The sequence below is a fragment of the Mirounga leonina genome, unplaced genomic scaffold, assembly GCF_011800145.1.
Source record: "Mirounga leonina isolate KUSES-001 unplaced genomic scaffold, KU_Mleo_1.0 Mir_125, whole genome shotgun sequence".
NCBI classification, from domain to species: domain Eukaryota; kingdom Metazoa; phylum Chordata; class Mammalia; order Carnivora; family Phocidae; genus Mirounga; species Mirounga leonina.
The window spans coordinates 63,433,861-63,460,607 of record NW_023270305.1 but is presented as its reverse complement, the minus strand read 5'-3'; the positions used below and the strand labels follow the sequence as shown (position 1 = coordinate 63,460,607).

At 44.2% G+C, this 26,747-nt stretch overlaps 1 protein-coding gene across 1 annotated transcript in view; it reads right to left on the bottom strand.

Annotated features, from left to right (window-relative positions):
* LHCGR (luteinizing hormone/choriogonadotropin receptor) overlaps positions 1 to 26,416 on the bottom strand; it is a 54,584-nt gene extending 28,168 nt beyond the window's left edge. The window contains exons 1-4 of the mRNA XM_035000503.1: positions 26,247 to 26,416; positions 6,585 to 6,656; positions 4,365 to 4,439; positions 1,389 to 1,463 (exon numbers count right to left, since the gene is read on the bottom strand). Of these exons, the coding sequence (XP_034856394.1) occupies positions 1,389 to 1,463; positions 4,365 to 4,439; positions 6,585 to 6,656; positions 26,247 to 26,398 (374 nt within the window). The 5' untranslated portion in view covers positions 26,399 to 26,416. The remainder of the gene's footprint in view (positions 1 to 1,388; positions 1,464 to 4,364; positions 4,440 to 6,584; positions 6,657 to 26,246) is intronic.
* Positions 26,417 to 26,747: the final 331 nt, after the last annotated feature.

The window sequence follows — 26,747 nt, the reverse complement described above, 5'->3', positions numbered from 1 at the left end:
TCCTTTAGAGGAGTCCAGGCATCCAGATTTCCCCTAGCCGAGTTTTAAATTCACCTGTGCAGGGCTGTAGAAACTGACATGAACTTCCTCACACTCTGGTGACAACAGAAGGAAGCCAGGTTTCTCCCCTGGCTCTGATGCTCCTTCTTACCTGTAACCCCAGATCGCACTGAATCCTTGTCCTCTCTGTGGCTGGTGATGGCATTGTAACTTTGACAGCAAAGTGTACTGGGGTTGGGGGACGATCACTTGTTTGGGGGGTGAAAATGCTATTTAATAGAGACAATGATTCTTAGATAACAAGGGACTATAATAGTCAAATTTGGTTCTGGGATTTTCTTATGTTTTTCTTTTTTTTTTTTTCTTTTTCGAAAGTGGTTGACAGTACAGATGCTTATGCTTATGTCCTACACAGCCCCGGAGGCCTGGAAAAGCAGAACACCTGGGCTAGGAGGCGTTCGGTGTTAGAGCTGCCGTAGGAGCTATGCTTGGGCCAGCGGCAGCTCCTGTAGGAGGCCCCAGGGCAAGGCTATCCAGGTGACACCGAACACCACGCCCAGAAAGATGTCCTCCCGTTCCTCTCCATTTTTTTTTGAAGTGGTGGGGTTTGTGGACTTCCACCCTCTGGAGATTTTATGAAATTTAACTTATCAGGAAGAAGAGAGGATGTCTGTGTTAGAGGGATTTAAATTTTTCTGTGTGAATAAGTGACTCCTTGACCCGTGAGAAGATCCATAGTGATCAATTTATAGATTGTATCAAGTTTCAGGAATTTTGGTTTTGCTGGCAAGGCAATTGAATCTGCTGGGTTACCATGGGTACTCAACTTATAATTCTAACTAGAAGACTTAATAAGATTTAATGGGAAATAGAAAACAATGATTTAGTTTATATGGCCCAGTGTCTACCTCAAGGCAATACTTAAAAAGTTTTCACTTAATGCAGAAAGGAACAAATGAGATGAAGGAATCAGTAATTCTTAACCAGGGATGGGTGTTGAATCAGAATTGCCTCTCTTACTTTCACCTGGGCTCTGTCTGTATCACCACCTCACCTTAGAGATTCCAATTTACCCTTTTTCAAGTGTCATGACCCCCCTCTCCCCATTCCCACTGTCAGTTTTGAAAATCCTTGCAAAGGGGGTGATATTCTTCTCATGTGCTTTCTAGAGAGTGAAAGTGTTGGGAGCCAGTTACACAGATTCTGAAAGCACCCAGCCTGGTGTCTGACAAGAAATGCTGATTAAATTTTAATCAGACTGCTGAAGACAGATGTGCAAATAATGCTAAATATATAGTTAAAAAATTCTTCCCAACATTTTAATTGTTTTGATTTTCATCAGATACCCAATTTCCCTCCTCAGTTGCTCAAAAAGGAAAAATCCTCACAGGTATTTTAACCGGGGGAGATTTCTAAATGCTCCAGGCTCGATGTACACCAGGTTTTTGGTGTTCTGGATCAGTCTGTAAAGAGAGAAGGAGCAATTTAAGAAATGTGTATTGTTTGGAATGTACAAGACCATCGTTACCAGAGGATGCTGGCTGAAAATGGCATCAACAAAAATCAAGAGACTTCATATGCTGGAGGGGAGCTCCTAGGAGCCTGGGGATAAAAACTGCATGGTGAGAGCCAGTTGGCTCTTGCCAGGAAGCTCTGCTCTCAACCTCTTGCTGAGGAAGGTATAAACATCATAGCTGGGAGTCTGTTCCATCCCACTCGGTGAGGCAGCACCAACTTCCAGGACTCCCGGCTCTCACCACGGAGCCTACACACTGGGGGTGATGGGAGATTCTGCTCCCAGGTCGGATGAGCAAATTGGCTACTCTCCCTTATAGGCAAACTGGTCTTCTTCATACTCGGCTGGCAGCCACACTGACCAATGATCCAGACAGGCACTCAGTCTTTGGATCAATCCGGGGGCTTGGATTTGGGGGGATTTTATGCCCATTGTTATAGATAATTTGTTGTGTGACGATGCACAGCCTCCTAACTTCCCTGAGCTAGTGTGACCTTCTATAATTTTGGAATAATAATATGCACTCGTCCTACCTCATAGGTTGGTATGTAGTGAGTAATAGAATAGGTAGAGATAATGTCAGAGGCAGGGCTCTGTATAGTATAAAAGTACAGCTATGACTCCACAGTGGTATGATTGCCCTTCTCCCTACTTCTCCAGGGACTATGACCCTTTGAGAAGTAGCCACAGTTGCCTGTCTACTTTGGATTCAGTAAAAGGCCAGCAAATGCCTTTGACTCTCTTACCCCATGCCACAACCACCTGAAGAAATGATAGTTACTCTTGTTCTATAGAGAAAATATAGTGTATTGGTAAGTTGGAGGGGCTCTGCAGTCAGTTTGGTTTTACTAATTGTATGACCTTGGATACATCATTTAAAGCTCTGTTTCTTCATAGGGTAGTTTTTGAGAAGTAAATGTGTGTTTCTGGCTCACAGTAAGGCTTCAACCAGTGTTAACAATTATTATAGTTGATGAAACCAGGATGTTAAATAATTTGTCTCTAGTCACACAGCTGAGAAGTAGCCCCACTTGGAAGTGAACTCAATTTTTTGGACTCTGAGTCTAGTGTTTTTTCCCCCTTACTATAGTTACCCACCATTTGTGCCTATTTCCATCTTTTATGTTCTTTTGATTCTTTAGAGGTGAGTGATGTTTTGTTGTAATTATTTTTACAACAACTTAGTCAAGCAATCATGGGCCATATAAGGCATTATGTAGGTAGGTGGAAGGAACTTTTAAAGATCTTTTGGGGTCTGACCTTAAACTACTCAATCCATACATTCCCTCACTCAACAAACATTTATTAAGCACCTACATGTGCCAGGCGTTGTTCTAGGTACTGGGGTTACAGCTGTGAACAAAGAGAGCCTGTATGGAGCTAACATCCTAGTGTCAGGGCCTTCCTTTGGAAAAGTCCATAAACTTCCCTTAGAGCATTTTATTTTTCTTCCTGTTGCATCATGAGCACTGTATCTTAAGCTGTTCTGGTGGTTCTCAGTATAAGCTGTGCTTCATCATCACTTGGGCAGATTTCTAGGTCTGGGATAGTACTGTCATCTGTAATGGTGATGACCTCCTCTCCCCTCCACTCCCCACCCCCCAATTCTACTTCATAGCCAAGTCCAGACTATAAATCTGCATTTGAATACCCATTATTTTGGATTTCCCCATAATCAGTTGGTGAGGTAGTCTCACCTCCCTGAGTGTACTGTCATCTTCTGGGGAAGATTTATATTTTACCTCCTCTGTATTCCAGTAGCACTTGACCCTTGGTTGGACATGTGGCGGGTACTCACATACTTACCAATCAGCTATTCTCTTTAGATAATTGCTAATTGGACCATTCATAGGGAGGCCTTGTGGTGTGGTGGGAAATGCACAGCTTTGAAGAAAAGAGAGGCGGGGGTGGAAACTCAGCCCTGCCATTGTCTACGGTGCCACACTGGTCCAGTTACTGACTTCTCTGAGCCTCCCTTCCTTCCCTTGGACAAAAGGGAGAACTACTCCACTTTGCAGGGAAGCTGTGAGGATTAACACAACCTCGAGGAAATAAATGCCAGATACAAGTGCTCAGAAAATGTTTGTTGCTAATATCCTTCCCTTTCCCTTAACTTTCAAAACTCCCATGCAGGTGACATTTTTAGAAGCTCAGGTTTGAACCAAATAAGGCAGCAGTAAGAAGACTGGTTTGGGAGTCACACGACCCAATTCCTAGCCTCAGCTCTAGCACTGACTTGCTGTGTGTCATCACGCAAGTCAGTTAACCTCTTTGGGTCAGAGGTTCATCATCTGAAAACTGAATCAAGCCAGTCTTCACCCCTCTTTTTTGTATATTGGAGGAAAGTAATAATTCAGAAGGGACTGTTTTTAAGAATCAATTCTAAACCATCACAATAACAATGACAAACCACATACACATGTCCAGCACAGGGTTTTACATGGTAGATTTCCAAGAATCATTTACTAAATAAATGAACAGTCCTCAATGAACTAATTCATGATCTCTAAGCTCCCTTTCAAATTTCCCCACTATCCCAGGGACTTCATTCCCTCCCTTCCATAAGGTAAGAGCTACTTGGCAGGACTCCACAATGTCAATTTTAATTTCCAACTTTGTGTTGTGATGTTTCAGAGTTTATACAGCTCCCAGGGAGAAGCAGTTGTCACCATGGCAACCCTCAGGCCACTGCAGTGAGAGAAATTAGTGCCTGCCCAGACCTAGTAATTGCTGTAGTCTTTTCCTCTTGGATTCCTAGCAGTGGCTGCTTGAATACAAATACTGAGTGGGCTCCAGCCAGCAAGGGTAATAGTGTACAGCAATAAACTATCTGTTAGCTGATGCTTACATTTCAGACAAATTGAGGAGGTTGTCAAAGGCATTAGCTTCTACCTTTTCCAGAGAATCACTCTGAGAGATTTCTCTAGGGGAGAGAGAGAGAGAAAAAAAGAAGAAACATGAAAGAAATGACCATGCATGCATCATAATAAGCTGTGTGTGTGACCCAACAACTGGGGGCTCCAGTGTGTCCTTTTAAAAAAGAACAGGGATGTCTCACGTTGTCCTCACATCATAAAGTGCCACCATCTCCCTTTAGGAGCATTGATGGGTGTCTATAACCCAGGTGCAGTTGAAATGCAGGTTTCAGTAACCCCTGTTTATGTGACAGGTTTTTTTCTTGTGACTCAGAGTCACAGATTGTTAGAAGTGGACAGGTCTTTTGAGAAAATCTAGTGAGATCAGCTTTGGAAATTGAGAGTCTCCAGAGGACAGTCAAAAAGTGCTTTTGGGAAGGCTCAGGACCAGGATCCAGATGTCTGAATTCCCAACTCCATCACCCTAGTGAGGTTTTAATGTGGGTTGCTTTCATTGTTTCATAATTCTTTCTCCTTTTCCCAAAATCCTGTTCTGAGGCAATTGCAAGGTGGTCAATTTCTGCACATAGTGTCCTTTTTGGGTTGTAACTGTCTATTTATTTGACCATTTTTCTCTTTTAGCAAGTTGAGGACAAGGAGTATATCCTGTTCACTTCTGAATCTGTGGTGACTTCATATTGCCTGGTGCATAGAGTATGAATGAATGAATGGATTAATGAATGGAGTTTTTTTTTTTTAAAGATTTTATGTATTTATTTATTTTAGAGAGAGAGAGAGAGAGAGTGAATGGGGGGAAGGGCAGAGGGAGACGCAGAGAATCCCAAGCAGACTCCATGCCAAGCGTAGAGCCCGACTCAAGGCTTGATCTCACGACCCCGAGATCTCAACCTGAGCTGAAACCAAGAGTCGGATGCCCAACCATCTGAGCCACCCAGGCATCCGTGAATGGATTTTTTAAAAAGACACAAACATAAAGGAACCAGCTTTGTCATATACCATCCCAGGCACGCAAATAATGTCAATGTTACCTTAAAATCCCAACATAAGCTACCATTTGCTACCAGCTGAGAAAAAAGTCTCAAATTCACAAACTGTACATTTGAGTGTTTCTAAGGTTAACATTCACTGAAGCCTTCAGACTTGAGAGCTTTAGCCCACAGAAAGGCTGAGCCTAAGGCAGTTAATGTCTTTTATGAACAACACAGTAATGGATTGTTCCTGGACTGATTCATTTTATTCATACCTAATGGTTTGTTTCTTTAGCTGTGGCTACTTTTCTCATGAGGAAGTGTAATGCATTAAAAGTTATCAAAACTCAACATTTAAACTTGAGAGAAGAATAAGGGTTAGATTCAAGGAAACTGACATTTCTGTAATTCTTGGGGATTATTTTTAATATCCTCATTGCTTGCTAATACCCTAAAGAATAGTCAGAGGCTCCCCAAGGAGCTAGGATTGATGATGCAGCATCTTTAAAGATGTAAATTGGCTTCAAAAGCCCCATGGATTGTTAAGATCAGAGATGCTTTCTAGGAACTAAATGACCTTTGAGGTCCTTTCACACAGACTAACATTAAGGAGGATGCTGGAATACTGGGCTCCTGAGAAAGTTCTCTCTCATGTATGGTGTCTTATGCCCTGGAGGCTGAGACCCAGGGAGAACGGATTGAAGTTACATCTGACACAAATGTGAGATCACGCTGTATTATCGGGTTGCTTTGCACTTTTGATAAAGGCCTTTTATCAATACAGCTATAAATACTGTGTGTCATACACTTATTATATTTTAGATATAAAGATTATCTTCTGATGCACAATAAACCTCCAACACATTTTCTTCTGTGTGGGTGTTATCTAAAAATGTGACACAAGGGAATAACTGCTCTAGCAGAAGGAGAATTTTTGTGATTGGAATCTATTTTCTTTTCTATTTGAGAAGTTTATCATCACTTATCAAAATGCATTCAGTTCACTGAAGCAAGGTTAATTATCCAGAATTTAATGACTCTTGAAAATCATACTTTTCTTCAAAGGTCCCTAGATATTATTTGTATTATAAAGATAAAAATACTGGGGTTTCTTTAACACAGTTTCTCTCCTAGAAACATTATCCCTTTTCAACTATGTTTTCCCTTACAAAAATTTTATTATTCCAATTATGAATGTCTTTGGGTATGCAGTATCTTACTTACATTTTTATGACCTCATTAAGTCCTCTGAAAGCTTGAGATGGGATTAGTTTGATAGGGAGATAGGTGAGTGACCTAGAAAAGAAGAGAGGAAAGCCAAGAGTTTAATATTTAAGACTGGGTACCTTTTAAGTTCATGAATAAAATGTGTGTGTGCACGCGCAAATGTGTGTGAATACAGAATTCCAATGACTGAATTCAGGTGGAGAATTCTAATTTACATCAATAACGAGATGGGCCATGACTCACACTTGGTCTTTATCAAAGAGTATGTTATTTTGTAAGTAAGATCCCAAACTTTGGGCTCAGACACACCTGGGTTCAAATCCCCACTCTCTCACTACTTGGTCAGGTGATCCTGAGGATGGTATGTAGGCCCTCTATTTCAGTTTCTTCATCTATAAAATTGGAATAATAATTCCTGCTTCACAGGGTTGTTATGATGACTAATCAATATAAGCCATGTAAAGAACAGGGCTTGGCACCAAGTCAATAGTTGATAAGTAGTTCTAGAGTGGCCGCATAGGCCTGGTTGGGAAGAGGGAAAAGAAACTGTCTTGGGTAAAGTGGGGAAGTGACTGGTGAAAATACAATTGGAAACCAGGCAGGCAGCAGAAGGGAAGATTCACTAGGAACATGTTCCTATTTTGAGATATACCATCTTCCCCAGACAGTTGATTTCAGTATCCTCCCAACCAGACCAGGTGGCTGCTATGATAGCTCAATTACATGGGCATCTCATGCCATTTTGGGGGAATATCTATAGAACATTTCCTTCAGGCATTCACCTATATTCAGAGGAACAATCTAAGTGTTCTTGAATTGAGATAAAAGTTATCCATTACGTAAAAGTTGAGAAAAGAGCAATTATTCAGCAATAGCAAAAGCAGAACAGGGTGATGTACACCTGCTAAAGGAAAATGGGCTTAAGATAACTCAGAAGAAAGCATCTGCAAAGCAGGAATGAATGTTCAACCAACATTTATCAAGCATCTACAATGGTTCAGGGTTTTGGACCAAATCCTGGCAGAGAGGAGGGGAGTGGATGAGGACATTTCAGGTGGGAAGTGAGTATCAGAAATTTGAGAGTAGAGGTGGGAGATGCTGTCTTGCTTTTCACGTGTCTACAAAGCAGACTGTCTTGGTTGCCAGGAAAGAACACCTTCGGCATCAGGAGTGTATTTGAATCAGGGAGATGTCTTACAGTCTCAGAAGGGACTTGCTACTGGTGTAAGGGGCTATGTGAGTTGTGCACTCCCACCTGTAACCTTATTTTATCCATTCAACGATGGTGTGAGGTGGGTATTTCCCTTTGATAGCAAAAGAACTAGATCACAAAGAGATTCAGTATCCTGAACAAAGTAACATGACCAAGCAGACTGAGCCCAAATAGTCTTTCGATGGTGTGATATTGGGCCAAAGTATGTGATTTCTAACCCAGTCTCTTTCTCCTCCCACCCCAAACTTTATTGAGGAATAATGACAAATATAATTGTGTATACTTATTTTTTAAAGATATTTATTTATTTATTTGTCAGAGAGAGAGAGAGAAAGAGAGAGTGTGTGCACATGCACAAGCAGGGGGAACGGCAGGCAGAGGGAGAAGCAGGCTCCCTGCTGAGCAGAGAGCCCGACGTGGGACTCGATCCCAGGACCCTGGGATCATGACCTGAGCCAAAGGCAGACGCTTAACCAACTGAGCCACCCAGGTGTCCCATAATTGTATATACTTAAAAGTGTATAGTGTGGTGATTTGATATACACATACATTGTGGAATCATTACAAAGATTAAGAAAATTAACACATCTGTCACCTCACATAGTTAACTCTTTTTTGGGGGAGGGTGAGAACATTTAAAATCTACTCTCATTGGATCATCAGAAGATAGTCTTATAACTCAAAGTTTGTGCCCTTTGATCTATAGCTCCTCAGATCCCCCTCCCCGCAGCCCCTGGCACCCATGATTCTCTTCTCTGTTTGTAGGAAATTGGCTGTTTGTTTGTTTTTTTTTTTCTTTTAGATTCCACATGTAAGTGATACCATATAGTATTTGTCTTTTTCTGTCTGGCTTATTTCACTTGGCATAATGCCCTCCAGATGCATCTATGCTATCACAAATGGCAGGATTTCCTTCTTTTTTTATGGCTGAAAAATATTCCTCTGTGTGTGTGTATGTGTGTGTAATTACCACATTTTTAAAATCCATTCATCAATTGAAGGACCCTTCGGTTGTTTCTATATCTTGGCTGTTTTGAATACTACTGGAGTGAACATGGGTTGCAGATAGCTCTTAGAGATAGTGATTTCATTTCCTTCTGGTCTGTACAGGTAACCCACTCTCTGTCAGTGAGCAAGGTGGAGAGATAGGCACTGTAATCTTGTTTCTCTTGAGAAGAGAAATGCTGCACTCTCGTCATTTCTCCTGCAGAGCAGCTTACCAACAGTTCTTCTCTAGGGGCTACTGCAAAGAAATTTCATTTCAGAGAAATGCTTTTACTCAACAGTCTCTTAGAGATGGTACAACCTAGAGGAAGTAATCCAAACTTGGTCCTCTGATTTTATTCCTGAAGACAGTCCCACCAAACGCATTGTTCAATACCCAAACTTATTTAACAGGGCATCCAAGAAGAACAGGGACAGTGGGGGGAGAAATCTTCTTATGATGGCACATTTGCTTCCTATATTTCTTCTGGAATCATGTCCGCTTGGCTTACTGATTAAAAACACAGTTTTATTGCTCTCTGTACTGCCAAGTCAATCAATTTCCAGAAGAGAAAGCTGTATTCTACTGTACCCCATGCAACATCAATAAAACGGACAGCCAAATTCTGATTCCAGAATCTTTATTGCTGGGGATAATGCAGTACAGAACATATTTTGGAGAGTGTTTACATAAAAGCTTAAAACGAACCCTTCAGAGCTGTTTATTCATGCAAATGGAACCCAGAAACTGCAGCCTCTCAGCAAGCAGCCTCCTCCTCCAAAAGCGAGCATAGTGTGGCTCCCAGGAGAGCAGTTTGGCTCAGGTTTGACCAGGGAGGTTGCCTGAGCTTTTGATTGATGTAGGGATGAGGGATGAGGAGCAAAGGTTGGACACAAGTGAGAGAAGCTGTAGATCATGCCCTGGCTGTCCCCAGGGACTACAGAACAGCCCTAGTACAAGATGAAATTTTGCAGCTGAGGTTGATGCTGCAGATCAGGAAAGGCAGGAGTAATGAGAATAAAAATAAAGTTCTTACCATAAAGGAGCCCCTGAGCAAATAGCAGGTAGCTTTGTGGATGTGGCTGGGGCAAGGACGAGGCCTGGGGGCCAGAGAATGGGGAGACAGGTGGGTGAGGCAGGTGTACCAAGCTTTTGCCACTAGATGTATTCTCATGAAGTGAGGCGCAGAATGTGGTTCTATGAATCCAAAGCTGTTTTTCCCACTGACTTATATTTTTATTTTAGAGATGTCATGTCTTCTATCCTGATTCATCTTCAATTGGCAGCAGTTTCTAAGCAGATTTGCCAATAACCATTTGAACGTACTCCCTTTGAAGGTGCTCCCTACTCTGATGGGTGCTTTTATGAGGCCAGACATTTTTAGCAATGTGAACAACTGTCTCCAAATCCACCCTGCGATTCTACTCCTGTATACATCCCAGAGAAATTCTGACACGGTTACTTAAGGGAACCTGTGTAAGGATTTTCTTCAAGGCATTGTGGCAGCAGGGGGGTTGGATGCAAAATGAGTGTCCATTACTGAGTGGGAGATTGGTAGCGTGGACAGTACATACCTAACTAATAGGTCAGCAGCTAGAAGCAAGAGTCTAAAGGCACACACAGCAGCCTGTGTGGATCTTAGAGTCATGGTACCGAGAGCAACAAGTAAGAAATTGAAGATATAAAATCCTACTTGCAGAATTAAAATACATGCACACAAAACATTAAATATTTTAATGAAAACACCTAAGTACATATTAGGATGATTGCCTATGGCAAGTTGAAAGGAAGTGAGAGAAGGGGATAAAATGAATAACTAAAAGCAGAGCGACTTTGAATGGACCAGCGATGATGTTGGTTGCATGAAGAAGTGTGATCGACCTAGCCCTCTGTATCTGAGAGACAAAAAAGAAAAAGAAAGTTTTGTTTTGATGTATTGAGTCCTCCCCTGCTTTCCTTCCCTCCCTCCTTCCTTCTTTTCTGGTTTTGAAATTAGGCCTATGTGTATTCCAAGAATTGTGTGAACTTGAGGAACTGCTGTGGAAAAGCCTAGCAATATCATTTGCTACAAAGCAGCAGCCGAGGAGAACTGGGGACAAAAGATCAAGGGCAAGGACGGTTTAGCGGCTCCGCTGTCCAGGGTCAAAAAAGGAATGAAAGCTATGCATAAAGCAAAGACAAATAAAAGAGGGACAGAGCCTTTTCTGTCTCAGACGAGAGTGTGACAGTACCAAACCATGCAGCTCAGGCGGTGGTAAAGAGCCAGGCCACTGGGCAAACGTGAGGTTGAGCTTGCAGGGTGGAAAGTTCTCTCTGCCTCCTAAATAGCGAGATGGTTAAGGGCGTCCATGGCGGGGGATGCTCCAACTACTTATTTTTATTACATTTCACAGCTCTTTTCTTTTCTTTTCCTTTCCCCTCCCTTGCCCTCCCCCTTCTTTCTCTCTCTTCCTCCCTCCCTCCCTCCCTCCTCCTCTTCTTTTTTCCTTTTCTCTTCTTCTCTTTTCTTTTCCTTTCCCCTCCCTCCCCCCTTTCTCTCTCTCCCTTCCTTCCTTCCTCCCTCCCTCCTTCCCTCCTCCTTTTCTTTTCTTTTCTCTTTTCTCTTTGAAAAGAAGAGACCTTTTCCCATATGACACTTTTTTTTTTTTTAAAGATTTTATTTTATTATTTGACAGAGAGAGAATGAGAGACAGCATGAGAGGGAGGAGGGTCAGAGGGAGAAGCAGACTCCCTGCTGAGCAGGGAGCCCGATGTGGGACTCGATCCCGGGACTCCAGGATCATGACCTGAGCCGAAGGCAGTCGCTTAACCAGCTGAGCCACCCAGGCGCCCGACACTTTGTTTTTAAATGAAGGGATGATATAACACGGGTGACAGCTGGATTAGGGCCAAATCCCACTTTGCCCAAGTGCCTGTGCCGCAGATGTTGGAACAAAAACAGGATGACACAGTCTGCCTTATTTTCATCAAGTATGAAAACTCCATTTATTCATGAATCCTGTCTGCAAGTCCCCAGCCTTTCCAGTTATGGGCTAAAGTTGATGTAGAAGCATCCTTTACCCCTTTAGGATTGGAACTAAGCACTCACCCTAGTTCTGGGATCCTGTGAGTGGTCGTGACTCAGGTGGAGTCCTGTGTCTTTCTGCATTGTCTACACTAAGCCTAGCAATACTTGGAGGGCAGGAGTACACCTGCAGTGTCTTGAATTACACTTGCCTCCCCTGACACCATGTTGGTGCTTGTTTTTGCCTTGAGTCCTCATCTTGTAGCCTGCCTGGTCTCCCCAGAGTCCACCGAGGAGTGGAGCCCCTTCCATCTTTCTCCTCAGTCACCAGATCCTGATCCCTATATCTCTGCTTCTTAAAAAACATTTCTGACCCGGAACAGTTCCTACTTGCTCTCTGGTTAGGTTCAACCTAGTATCTCTCACTGCTGGGTTCTGACTTTCAAACTGGGCCCCTGGCACAGATAGAGACTCTTTGCTTGGGCTACCCAGTTGGGTTAGCTCCTGTAGAGGATGCTGTGGTGGGCTGCCAAAATCCTCCTTCAGGACTGAGGCACTCATCCCCCCAGAGGCTGGGAGAGGGGGCAGCTGAAGCCCCTAAATAGTTGTTCTCCTGGAATTACCCTCAGCCTAAGATCACCACCTCATCCAAGATCACATCTTCTCTCCTGGGCAGCATGTATCCGATGACTGGTCAATGCAGGGTGAGGGCCTGGCCCCTTTGCCTCAAGGTGGGATAGTCAGAAGGGTGATCCCCCCTTCAGAGCTCCTTCCCATCCACTCTTTAACCTGGGCCCCAGACTCGCTCCCCTTCCTAGCCAACCCCAATTGCCAAGCCACCAGTGTGTTTTATGTCAGAACTCAGCACCAGGGGACAATTTACAGATAAGCAACTACCATTTACATAAACTCAGTCACCTTGAAAAGGATGATGCCACATTATCAGGTCCTCCTTAATTGTTCCTAATGTCTCCTGAATACTCAAGGGTGGGGCTTGAACCCCTCTTACTTTTTTCTTCGGAGTTTAAGAACACAGATAACCTTGGGAGGAGCCAGTTTGTCCAGCTCACTGGCTTGTTAACGAGCCCTCAAAATAATGTTAGCTGGAGAATTTCAGAGTCAGGAGGGCTGTCCCCCTCCCCCCTCTTAGTGAAATCCAGGATTTAAAATCCTTTCTCATAAAAACCTATCAATGGGATACATTTGCATTATCAAAGGGTTCTTTGTTCTGCAAAAGGATTCCATGGACGGTTCCTTTAAATAGCAAACTCCCTAGGTGAATGGAAAATACAGTTCCAATTGACACAATCTCTCCTTTTAAAGACAGGTATTGCATGAAGTCAATGACAACTGTAGGTTCCCCACATCCCCTTGGTCTTTAAGAGCTTGGATTGCATCAGGGTTTCCGGGGCAGGACCACCTACTGAAGTGCATGGGCTGAGCAGGGCCAGAGGAAGAGGAGAGCCAGGGAAAGAGTCCTGCACCAAACGGAGTCCCCAAAGACTGGGTGGAGTCCTACGTATCTTCTCAGAGCCTTTACCTGTCCTTCTGCCCAGCACAGCAGAAATGAAATATTTTTATTCACTTCCTTCTAATTATTTAGAAAAGCCATCTATATTATCGATTTAAGAAAGCTACAAACATCCATGCATCTTTCACAATTAGTTTATTGCTAGAGCTATACACCTGAATTTTTATTTATTTATTTAAAAGATTTTATTTATTTATTTGACAGAGAGAGGTCACAAGTAGGCAGACAGGCAGGCAGAGGGAGAGGGAGAAGCAGGCTCCCTGCTGAGCACAGAGCCCGATGTGGGGCTCCATCCAGGACCTGGGATCATGACCTGAGCCGAAGGCAGAGGCTTAACCATCTGAGCCACCCAGGCGTCCCCACCCTGAATTTTTAAATGCTACCAAATCAGAGGGAGGAAAAAAGACAGAAATCAGAGATGCTCAAAGCCTTTTTGCCTAACGAACTCATCAAAATGGGAGGGGAAAGCATTACCTTATTTAACAGAATGTTAATGTTTTTGTATTTATTACATAAGACCTTGATCTAAATTCAACAGAGACTTAAGAATGTCTGTGTTCTTTTCAAGGCTGCTCAGTAATTATAATAAACTTGCTTTCATCTTGGAATGAAATAAAAATGGCTTCCCCCTTTCCAAATGATTTTAAATCATTGCATTTTCAAATGCATTGATCTACTTGGCAACTTCATTACTGGGTATGTCTTCATTTGTTGGCCTCTTGTCTTGCGCATTTACCTACAGGGGGCTGAGATGTCAGTGTTACCTGAAATATGAAGTCAGTATAGATGGATACTCAATTTGTTAAGTTTTACATCTGAAAATTTGGAATGCGCCTTAAAAATACACCCAGGTGGTTTTGATTGACCACTCCTTTAAACACTTACTGTATTAGACTCAAGGAATCAGAGGAAAGGGCTGCTTGCAAGTGGTTTGGTCCAACCCCTCACTTTATAGACGAAGTATCTTCAGCTAGGAAAAGAGAAATGATTTCCCTGAAACCACGTGGCGATTCCGTGGCAGATCTGAACTAGAACATAGGTCATTTCGTTCCTGGTCCTTTGCTGTGCCCTTCACTAATCAAAGCACATCAGTGCTGTTCCTTTGGAGGTTTTGTTGATATACTTTGCTGCACAATCCTCTGGTTCTTGGGTGAAAACTTAGCCTTCTGACAGAACCGTCAGCTTCTGGAGGCCATGTGCTCACAGTCTTAAACTCCAAAGATGCTGCTCAAATTCCTGTTCCTCCATGAGCCTACCAGACTGGGTTGTCTCTCTTTCCCATATCCTCCTCAGCAAGAATGACTACTCAGTTTTTTCCCCGCTCTACTGTTATTTGAGAATTTACCAGTTACCCTGTATGACTGTTTCCTCTGTTCCACTACTGAGCGCCCATTCTCTGGTGGACCCTGCCTTCACAACTGTCTCTTGCTTCCAGCCCCTTTATTCCTTTCCCACTGCCAAATTTCTTGGGCATTCTTTTCTCCACCCCGAATAGTCCTTGACTTGGTTTCCCCTCACCCCACCCTGGGTTTCCCCTAACAGGTCTAGATTAATCTTCCTGATAACTCCCACCATGATACTATCATACTCAGTTATCTTCTGTACCTCCCCTTGGCCTGCCTACTATCTATGCATGTCTCAGCCTGCAGGCCCTCCAAATAAAGGCTCAAACCTCATTTGCTGGTCCTGTCACCCACTATTTCTCTCACATAACCCATACAATAAACTTTTGCTGCCCAATCAGGCAGCCACCAGCCACACATGGCCATTGAGCACTTGAAACATGGCTGGTCCGAATCGAGATGCACTGTAAAGTGTTCCATACATACCAGCTGTCAAAGACTCGGCAAGAAAAAAGGAATATAAAGTATCTCATGAATAACTTTTGTACTGATTACATATTGAAATGATAATATTTTGTACATGTGGATTAAATGAAACATTTCACTGAAATTGATTTCACCTTTTAAAAGCTTTTTAAATGTGGCTATTAGAAAATGAAGATCAAACACATGGTTGACGTTATATATGTATTTTTAAAGATTTTATTTATTTGAGAGAGAGAGAGAATGAGAGAGAGAGAGAGAGCATGATGGGGGGAGGGTCTGAGGGAGAAGCAGACTCCCTGCTCAGCAGGGAGCCTGATGTGGGACTCGATCCTGGGACTCCAGGATCATGACCTGAGCCAAAGGCAGACGCTTAACCCACTGAGCCACCCAGGCGCCTGACGTTATATTTTTGCTGGACCGTGCCACCCTGGACAAATCAGCCTATTGTACTTCCTGAACTTGCCTCTCCCTTTTCTGCCTTCATTTACACGGTCTCCACCATCTGGCACATCCTCCCGTCTCTGCTGGTCAGCTCCTACCTTTGGTTAAAGATCTCTCTCTCAGGTGCTCTGTACTTTCCAGAATATGCCACCATCACCAACTGCATATGCTTTCTCTCTGGAAGCAGCATCGTGGGGCAGTGAAGACTACAGACTCTGGAGCCAGAACGCCTGCGTTCAAATCACAGCTTCATTCATAAAAGACTGATGATACTAACTACCCCAGCGATTTTTGAGATTAAATAAGGAAATGTTTATATAATACTAATATAGCATCTAACACAAGATAAGAGCACAGTAAGTACTTCTGACTCACAGCTGCTTACTGTGAAGGATTCAAGCTACCCCAGCTACTTCTAGTGTCAACTCTAACTTCCTTGTCAAGGGGGGGGGGCTTGGTGAGGGTGGGGGCTGATGGGTTCAGAACGTTGGGATGGACTCTTCTATTTGTCATGAGTCACGCTTTAATCTATAAAATATCTGTGACTTGTTCCTGACTCTTAACTTTCTACTGATTATAGATACGACAACCGAGAGGGAGGGTAAATACACCCACTTGGTACCTTTCTTTTGGGCTCAGTTATCTCTTACAGGTGTCACCTGATAGCCCTTTTAAGAAATGATAAAGAACAATTTTTCATTAAACATTACAATCCTAGAGAACCACTCTGCAGAGCTCTCATTTGCTCACCGACTTTAAAAAGTTCAGTCAGTTGGAACCCTCCCATGGGGAAGTGCAATTTGGGTGACTCTCCTCCAAGACAGACTTTCCAGAGCACCCAAGAAGCTGTGAGGAGCTTATGAATTATACCGTGAACCAAAATTTTCAAGAAGATCCACTGGATAATGGATTTTCCAAGTCATTTGTGCAACAACTAAATTAAAAATATAAAGCCTCTGAGGAATACAGTAAACACATCTAAGCCCTCACTCAAAACCCATTTAAAGTTTTCTAAAGACACAAAGCAAAATAACCCAATCTTTACCCCCTAAACTGAATTCTTCTAGCAATAATATAACTTGACAAGAATAACTCTGGTAAATAAAACTACATGTTGAATTCTCCTCAGGGAACATCTGCATCATCTATAATCATTTCTCAAAAGTATTTTTTAGAAGCGGAGAATATTATGTTGTCAGGACAGTGACACTGAAGATATGCTTCAGGAAACTCTTTCATTGCAAGCTCCAGTTCCAGACACTTACAAACCTTTTTTTTTTTTAAGTGAGCCTGTAAAAGCTGGTTGCAACTGATATACTACATACTTTTAATTAATCTGAGGATGGATTTAAAGTGAGTGAAATGGGGCACCTGGGTGGCTCAATTGGTTAAGCGTCTTCCTTCGGCTCGGGTCAGGGTCCTGGGATCAAATCCTGCATCGGGCTCCCTGCTCAGTAGGGAGTCTGCTTCTCCCTCTGCCCTCACCCCGCTCATGTTCGCTCTCTCTCTCTCAAATAAATAAAATCTTAAAAAAAAAAATGCCTGAAATTATTGGCATGTGTGCCTTCACTTTTCATTAACTCCTCAGCTCTGGTGGACACCAGTTTGTGTGGCTGTCTTGCTCAAAAATGCCCCTTCTTTAGAAGCATCTCATTGTGGGAGCATTTCATTGATTGTGAGCCTATGCTCTTGCCTTGGGGGTGGGGCCTGAGGCAGTCAGATTCTCTCTCTCTCTCTCTCTCTCTCTCTCTCTCTCTCTCGGGGATTTCAGACTTGTAGTAGACAGGACTCTGTGGAGCTGACTCATTGTAAAGGTGGAATCCAGAGAAATGGGAACTGATCTCTTGCTGCGAAAATGCCAAATGCTTCCTGGATCTTGCCCACATCCTTCTACCTTCCTCCTTATTCGTCTATCAAGTTGACCTCTGATGATTAAATTTGTCAGAGTTGATTTCCGGTGCTTACAAATAAGAAAAGCCTTAACCAGAGCCCCGCCGACCTTTCCTGGGGGAAGTAATGCTCTGTTCCATTGAGGATCCATAGCGAGGGGTGTGGTAGTCAGTGAGAGAGCAGAAGGCTCTGAATAGTGATTCCCCGGTGGCCTCTCCAAGCTGGTGTCAGAGAGCAGGACTGAGCTTTTGGGAGGACCACACTGGTCTGGCTGCCCCTGTAGAGAGGGAGGATCAGAGAACTACAACTCAAGCGATGCCTCCACTGAGGTTTCTTCATTACTCAGACTAGAAGGGCTGGCCCCCTTTTCTGAACTCCTACCAGACTGGGTTTATAACCTTCCCCACCTTCTGCATTTCTCTGCAGTCATCTCTCTCTCCTATGGCTGAAGACTAGAAGCTCTTGGAGGGCAGGGACAGTGTCTACAGATTCTGCACATTGTCCTGTATGCTTCAGTATGTAGTTCCCAGATGGTCTACAGGTCTGCCCTGAAGGTCTTCTGTGTGTCAGCCTGAGCCTTGGGATAGGGAATGGGGAAAAGTAAGGACCCAGAATAGATCAGATGCTCTAGCTGGATACACAGGATTAATCCAGTTGAACAATAGAAAACAGCCTCTAATCAGGTGTTAGGTGGCATGTTTGAAAGGCAGCTCAGCCTGGACTGAAAAGACTAGCATATCAGACTCCAGGCAATAATGAGCTCTGCTATTTTGAGATTCTAACTTATTCACCCTCCAGTTTGAGAAGACCTAGTGGGTCATTTTCCTCTAATTAACACCTCTCAGGAACAAAACTATTCCACCAGGCTTGCCCCTTGGATGAGAGGTATTTTCTGTTCAACCTCATACCCCAGCTGTGGGTTTGCAGTCTTCTCTGTACCATCAGATTGTTACAATCACACTTTGTAGTTATGTGAAACCTTTATTTCCCGGTACTTTTGGCTCTGCCAGCTTGGCTCGTTTATCTTCACTACAGTCAGCCCCCCTCAGGGGCAGGGACCATCCTGCCCCTTTTATAGATGGTGCAGAGGTTTTATCACTGGCCCGAACCCATGGTGCAAGTTAGGGGAGGGAGACCTTGTGCTAGAACTCGGATCTGCCCAGTCTTTGTCCTGTTGATCAATTCAGATACTTGGAAGGCTGCCTTGGCCCCTACCTTGTCATACCAGAGCAGCCCTACTCCTGTGGGCTCAGAAATCCTGTCTGTTGCGGCTCCTTAAGTAGAATTAGGAACCCAGGGGTCACCTCATTTCATCAGAGCCAAGGACAAATGTCACAGCAGCGGGGGGTGGGGGGAACCAAAAAAACCTCTTCATTCTGAAAGTTGAGTTTTACTTATAAATTGGGCTTTTCTGAATTTGGCTCAGGTGGCATTAAAGAGCTGTGGCTCAGGACCACACAGTGCACAGCTGTGAGTGGTTTGCTGACTGGGAGGGGATGTCCTCTCCCTGTGAGGCAGAAGCTGGGAGGAAATGAAGCCCATGGAGAGAAGCTGTTAGAAGCTGCCCACCAATTCAGAGAGCCCACCTGCCTGGTGGGTGAGGTGGGATTATTTTAATTCTCCTCTTAAAAAAAGAGCTGGTGAGAAATTTGCTAAAATCTGCATTAAATATGATTTTTCGCACACCAAGGGAAGCTCCCAGAACAGAATACATATGCTTCTGTGGAGCCAGCCCCCTTGGGTCTGGAAGTGAGCAGCAGGGTCTCTCTCCACCACCATGACTCACCTGACTTTAAAGTTCCATATGTAAGATTATAGTTACACACTGCCAAGACACCATCTGGTGCAGCCACTCTGATAGATTACATTTTGGAAGAAAGGCTTTTGTGTCTCATTTCAAGACGTGAAAAGAAGCCAAACTGAGAGGCTTGGGAAGAAGATAGAGGGGGGTAAAGGAGAAGAACTCGAGCCCTGAATTAATCTGACTTACTGCTTTTGAAATAAAAAAGAACAAGGCAGGAAAAAACCCCAAGGACTTGTTGCTCTCCAAGGGGGGAGCTGGGTCCTATGCCAAAGGAATTGGTGTGTGAACCTTTTTGGCTCTACACTTCCACTGAGATTTTGGGAACTCTGTTGCTTGCCTTTTTAGTGTTCTGCTAGGGGCCATCATTCACTGTCCCCAAAAGGATGATTTTTAAACTAATAAAATCTGGTCCTTGCAAAGCTTCCCCCATGGAGTCTGTTTATAGGCACAGCCAGGTTTAAGAATTGCCTTAAAGGTGTGGCTGGGAGACTTGAGTCAGAAGTTCAAGATCAACCTCTACCTTGGGCCTTTGCTTTCGTTGGGTGTGTGGGGGCGGTGGTGTTAGGAGCTGGGGCATGAGTTTTATGAATTCGGAGATTTTTTTTTTTTTTTTTCCTGGGTCAGGCCCAGCTGCATGGAAGCTGAGGGCAGGGCCAAGCTGTTGTACTTGCAAGAACTTGGTAGGCTTCTCCATGTCTTGTAAACTCTTACCTTGCACCCTGGACTGGGAACCCATTGGTCTGAATCTGGGCTCCTAGGGGATTGTTTTGGTTGGTTTTAATGGATCCTGGGCTGAGGATTGATTTTTCTCTAATAAGTGAGTTAAAGTAAACAAATAACAAAAATCAAAGCAGTTTGGATGGGATATACTCATATAGTCTTGCTTCTTTGAAGCTGATACGTTTACTATGCCCGTTCAGAGGATATACTGGAGGTCTGTGAAATCTAGAACCTAGACGTTGACACAACACAAAGAACTCCCTCCATGACCCACAGCACCTCCTCATCTCCCTATCCTGTAGGATGGAGATTTTTAAAATGATGTTTAGGTGCAGTACATGATAACTAATATACATTTTTTTTTTTTGCATTGGTTCATTGTTCCTATTCAGCTGTTTACTCAGTTTGATAATCATAATAGTTCAATAACCACTTGAATGTGTGTTGAATGTGTGCTGAATGTGAATCATAATACCCATAAAATTCAGGGATTCCTAAGTGGAATAGGATCTCTTCAAGTGGTTGTGGTTCTTACTTTAGCACAGTGATTCAAAACCAAGGGTGGGGGTGGATCTTGCCCCCAATGGGGCATTGGGCAAATGTCTAGAGCCATTTTTGGTTGTCATAATTTGGGAGGGCAGTATGACTGGCATCTAGTAGGTGGAGGTCAGGGATGCTGCTAAACATCTTATATGTACAAAACAGCCCTCCACAATAAACAATTATTTGGCTCTAAATGTCAGTTGTGCTGAGGTTGAGAAACCCTGCTCTAGCAGAAGAGGCTTATTTTGTTTTTTTTTTTCCTTAATGAATTTTATTCTTTATTTTTTTTTTACTTTTTAATTTTTTAATTTTTTTATTCTTATGTTAATCCCCATACATTACATCATTAATTTTAGATGAAGTGTTCCATGATTCATTGTTTGTGCACAACACCCAGTGCTCCATGCAGAACGTGCCCTCCTCAATACCCACCACCAGGCTAACCCATCCTCCCACCCCCCTCCCTCTAGAACCCCATTTGTTTTTCAGAGTCCACCGTCTCTCATGGTTCGTCTACCCCTCCGATTTCCCCCGCTTCACTCTTCCCCTCCCACTACCCTCTTCTTCTTCTTCTTTTTTTTTCTTAACATATACTGCATTATTTGTTTCAGAGGTACAGATCTGAGATTCAACAGTCTTGCACAATTCACAGCGCTTACCAGAGCACATACCCTCCCCAGTGTCTATCACCCAGTCACCCCATCCCTCCCACCCCACCCCCCACTCCAGCAACCCTCAGTTTGTTTCTTGTGATTAAGAATTCCTCATATCAGTGAGGCCATATGATACATGTCTTTCTCTTTTTGACTTATTTCACTCAACATAATACCCTCCAGTTCCATCCACGTCATTGCAAATGGCAAGATCTCATTCCTTTTGATGGCTTCATAATATTCCATTGTATATATATGTACCACATCTTAGAAGAGGCTTATTTTGAATAAATGGTTACATTATGGCAGGGTATGTGCAAAAATATAGGTAAGTACAGGGTATCAAAGGATGCCTGTATGGGAGGGAGGAGACATAGGAGAAAACTTCATGGGGAAGTGACTCCAAGTCATGATTTTTACTTAATGTCTTTATAATCAGTTGTCCAAGAATGACTCTGATTGAAAATTTATTAATTAAGAACTATATATTAGGATTTTTAAAAAATTTTGTTTTTGCACAACCCTCTGGGTAATGTAAGCAAATGTTTCTGACGATTTTATATTTTCCTTTAAAAAAATTCCCCTAAGAGCCTAGGAGAGACTTAAAAAGCTCAAATCCATTCAGCTTATTCTTTGCTTCTCAGCAAGGAATCTGAATCTACTCTAACCTGGTGTTCTTCCACTGGGACTCTTCTTCCTTTCTCTCTTTCAAGGTTCAGCCCCATAACCCTTTGCACGTGAAGTCTTCCCTTGGAGATTTCAGTCCATAGTAATTGCTTTGTTCTCTGAATTCCTAGACCCTTGTTGCCTCTCTCCTTGGCCACACCACTCTCTTGTGTGTGTTTCTATCTAGATTGTGGACTCCTCGAGGACTGGAACCATGCCCTTCACCTGTACATCCCTCTACAGCATTGAATGCTGTTCTGGACCTGATTTTCACAGAAGGTATGAGAAGGAGAAATACATTCAGGAAAGATGTCAGGAGACTAACATCTTCCTGTAACATTGGATTGATAGATACAGCACATTTTATCCTTCCAAAGACTTTGGATTGTGTCTTATAATAAAGTTTAAAGTTTAATCTCTGTTCAGTAGGCACGACATGCAAAAAATAAATTGCCATTATTATTATTAGCATTTTCTAACTAACAGATTTTTCAGAAGCTATTTCCATATCAAGAAGATCAACCTTTCTGTTGTCATAGAGACAAAGATCTTAATATAACCATGGCAAGGTGAAAAACATTTTTTTCCCCTCTCCTTCCAGTTGTCTGAAACTAATAAGAAAAGGAAAAGGAAATGTTTTAAATCAATTTTTTTCTTTTACTCCCCCCCATTAGAATGAATGAACATGTGGGAGGTTATTTTTTGTATCACATTTTAGATTTTAAATACCTAAGTTTTTAATAAAACATGGAAGAGGTAGAAAGATATAAATGATTGAACAGTGCCATTTTCAAAATTTGCAAACAGTAGGCTTGTCAATGACAAACAATCGTAATCCATATTCCTTTTTTCCCCCCTTTAAACCAAATAATGGACTTTAGATGGAAGTCTTACAAGGCAGACCTCCAAGGCCTGGAAGATTAAAATACAAGCTAGCACCTACTGAGAGGCAATGATGAATTCTAAAATGTTGTGCAATAATACTTGGCTCCTCCAACCCCCAGAAACAAGAGTGCTGCCCTTCTTTCTGCAGAGTCAGACCCTGTGCGTGACTTCGTAAGACTCTCTCTCTCTTCTTCTGGTTGCCTTCTTTCATAATTTCAGCTTTTTTTTTGTGGCAACCCCCTGATAATTTGTTATTCATAACATTTTTTTCCTATCTTGTAATTAGTTTACCATTTCATTCATTCATCGTCAAGGAAAGAGGATTTCAGTATGAAGCTGTTCACTTTTCCTGTCTTCTGCCTCAATGCGAAGTTATACCTTTATCCATCCCCCCAGGACTCAGAAGCATCCTCTCTCAGATTAACCCTTCCCCTGTGATCTGAGATGATACTCTTCTCCCACTCTCACAGAGATCTTACTCCATTAAATATATTCTCCCCCGGCCCTCCTATCTTCAGTCTGTCCTCCATGCATTCCTTCCCTTATTCCTCTTTGAAGACAAAAACGAATCCTGCATATTCTCCGTATGTATCAGAGTTTGGGCTTTTAATTTGATCATAGCTGCCTTTTGCAATAAATAGGTATTTTGTATGTGTGTGTGTGTTGGGGGGGCATGAGGAAGGAAAGTATATGGCAAAGGAATTTGAAAGCATACTCTTGCTTTCCACAAGATTATATCCTTCATGGAGAGTAATATCTTGGTTCTCAAACTTTAGCATGCATCAGAACCACTTGGGGAGCTTGTTAAAACACCAGCTGTTGTATCACATCCTCAGAGTTTCTGATTCAGTAGATTGGGGGTGGGCTCAAGAGTGCACTTTTCTAACATTTCCCAGGTGATGTTAATGGTGCTGGTCTAGGACCACACTTTGAGTAACATTGCCTTAAAGTAACTACCCTTCTATCCCTTCTTATGTATTTCTCTTGGTATATGGATGGATGTTGAGGTCACTTTATCGTGCCCATAGGGTTCTCGCCTAAAGGAGGATTACTTGATGTTCAGGAAGCCTGACCTTGTGAGGGGCAGCATGCTTGCTGACCTAAGGTGTCTACATGTCTAGAAGATGCTCTTAGTGTGGATGTCAGGATAGTGTGTGCGTGTGCGTGTGCGTGTGTGCATGAATTTAGGAAAGGGTACTTTTCTTACAAAGACAAGCAAATATAAAAACACAATTAACAGTCTTTGCTACTCAATAGCAAAAGGGGACCTTGGTCAGGTTATTCCAATTCTTTGGACCTCAGTTTCTTGCAGTCTGTATGAAAGTACTGGGCGAGTGAGAAAGGCTGTTAGTGGTACAATCATTCATAAGAGCAAGACGGGAGGTTTGTCAGGGAAGGACAAGGGCTGGGACTTGGGAGGCAGCTTCCATGAATTTGTTGATTGATTGAAACCAATTGTCTCAGCATGGTCCTCACCTTCAGGGAATTGAGCTGACAAGATAATTAATGGAAACTAATTAATATAAACCCCTTAATCTTTAAACTGTATCCCTCAACTGCAAACATTGCCTGAAGGCCACTAACTTTCTTTCTTTCTTTCTTTTGAATCTCTCTCTCTTTAAGATTTTATATATTTGTCAGAGAGCGAGAATGAGAGATAGCGAGCACAAGCAGGGGGAGCAGCAGGCAGAGGGAGGGAGACCGGCTCCCCGCTGAGCAAGGAGCCCGATGTGGGGCTCGATCCCAGGACGCTGGGATCATGACCTGAGCCGAAGGCAGATGCTTAACCGACTGAGCCACCCAGGCGCCCCGAGGAAGAGAGAGAATCTTAAGCAGGCTCCATACCCAGTACTGGAGGCCGATGTGGGGCTGGCTCTCTCAACCCTGAGATCATGACTTGAGCCAAAATCAAGAGTGGGATGCTTAACCGATTGAGCCACCCCGGTGCCCCATGATCATCGGCCACTAACTTTTTGAGGGGAGAGGCTCAGCTCCTCAGGAGGAAGGGGAACTCCCTTCATAAAGTGGACTCTTGACTGACTGCTGGGGCCCAAGGAGACATGGGGGATTGCCTCTTTCCTCCCCAAGAATGGAATTTCATCACTGCCAATGGTTAGAATATAACCACAGCCCCCACCAGCCTAGTGCCGTTTGGATACTTTTACAGTACTTTTCTTTCTTTTAACAACTTTATTGAGATATAATTTATATGCTGTAATATTCACCCATTTAAAGTGTACAGAATGGTTTTTAGTATGTCTGTGGAGTTGTGCAGTCATCACCACAATCTACTTTTAAGCAACTTTTGTTATCCCCAGAAGCCACAGCCATTAACAGTCACTGGGCCTTCACCCCTACCCGGCAGCTACTAATCTGCTTTCTATCTGGACATTTCATGTAAATAGAATCATATAATGTGTGGTACCTTTTTCTTTTCTTTTTTTGTTAAAGATTTTATTTATTCATGAGAGATAGGGAAAGAGAGAGAGGGGGAGAGAGAGAGAGAGAGAGAGAGAGAGAGAGAGAGAGAGAGAGAGAGAACAAGCAGGGGGAGGGGCAGAGGGAGAGGGAGAACCAGACACCGCCCCCTTCCACACGGAGCCGGATGCAGGGCTTGATCCCAGGACCCTGAGATCATGACCTGAGCGGAAGGCAGACGTTGGACTGACTGAGCCACCCAGGCGCCCCACTGTGTGGTGCCTTTTTCTAAATCGCAGAGAAGAGACCAGGTTGACACTCTGATACACTTCCACCAAAGGCCCTTCGTCTCTCCACCCCATCACGTCAGTAAACAACTTCCTCCACCTGCTTGCTGATGTATGCACTTCTTTTAGTCACCTCTGTAAACGGGAGGCCTGGGTGGTGTGTGGGAGGTGTGACAGAAGGCACACCTTGATCAGACAACCGGATAGAACTTCAAGTGCGTCCGGGAAGGGGCAGAGCAGTGGCTCATAAGCTTACTAAGGTGCGCCTGGGCACTGGTTGGGAGAGGCGGCCAGCCAGCAATCCCGGTTGAGTGACTAGGTCACCCCTTGCCGTAGGGCGCGCCAACCCATGCATGCCTAGAGGAGCGCAGGGTGCCAGAGGCCACAGTAACCTTCACCGCGCTGGCTGGCGCAAGGGTCAAAGACGGAGACAGCTGCTGATTGAGAAGCATCACGCCCGCTCCCCTTCCAGCAGCAGCAGGGAGCAGGCCTTACCCCGTGGCTTGTGGGCAATTCCACGCCCCTTGCCACAGCCCCGACGGGGGAAATCGCGGGCCTGGGGTCGCCAGGGGCTGCAGGGTGCGCCCGCAGGCGGGGCCTCCACCCAAGGCGCGGCGCGGGATGGCAAAGACAGTCCCCAAGCTTTGCCTTCTCACCACTTTAAAAGGTGGTGGAATTTGATAGGGCGAAGCCGTTTTCTCCAAGCTTCCAGGTAAAGGGGGCCAAAGAGCAGGGAGACAAGGTGGCCCGGAGCGAGCGAGGGTGCCGGGGCGGGGCGCCGCGTACTCACAGTCGGGTGAGGCCGGCCCGCGGGCCGGGGCAGCGCAGGGCGCCGTCGGGCGGGCAGCGGCAGGGCTCCGGGCAGTGCGCCCCGGGAAGCGCCCGCGGCAGCAGCAGCAGCAGCGCCAGCAGCGGCCGCAGGGCCGGCACCCGCCGCCCCATGGCAGGCGAGCGTGAGCGCGGGCTCTGGCGGCCGCGCGGGTGCCCTGGCCAGCCCCGGAGTGCCGCCCGCGCCCCTCTCCCCGCCCCTTGGTCTGCCCACCCCCTCTCCCGCGCCCGCCCGCCGCCCTCGGCTGCTGAGACCGTTGTGCCCCGACCTGGGGTAGTGGCCAGCGACCCCCCCCCCTCCTTTCTGCGGCTTTCCCTGGCCTGCCCTCCAGTTATAGGAAGGGGAGTGTGGTTAATGGTGAATGCTTCGGGCGAGGGCTGGGGAGTTCTGAATTCTCACCCAGGCCCTGCTGCAACCGAGTGTGAAGTTGAGTGAGATTTGTCGCTTCCAGGAACGAGAATT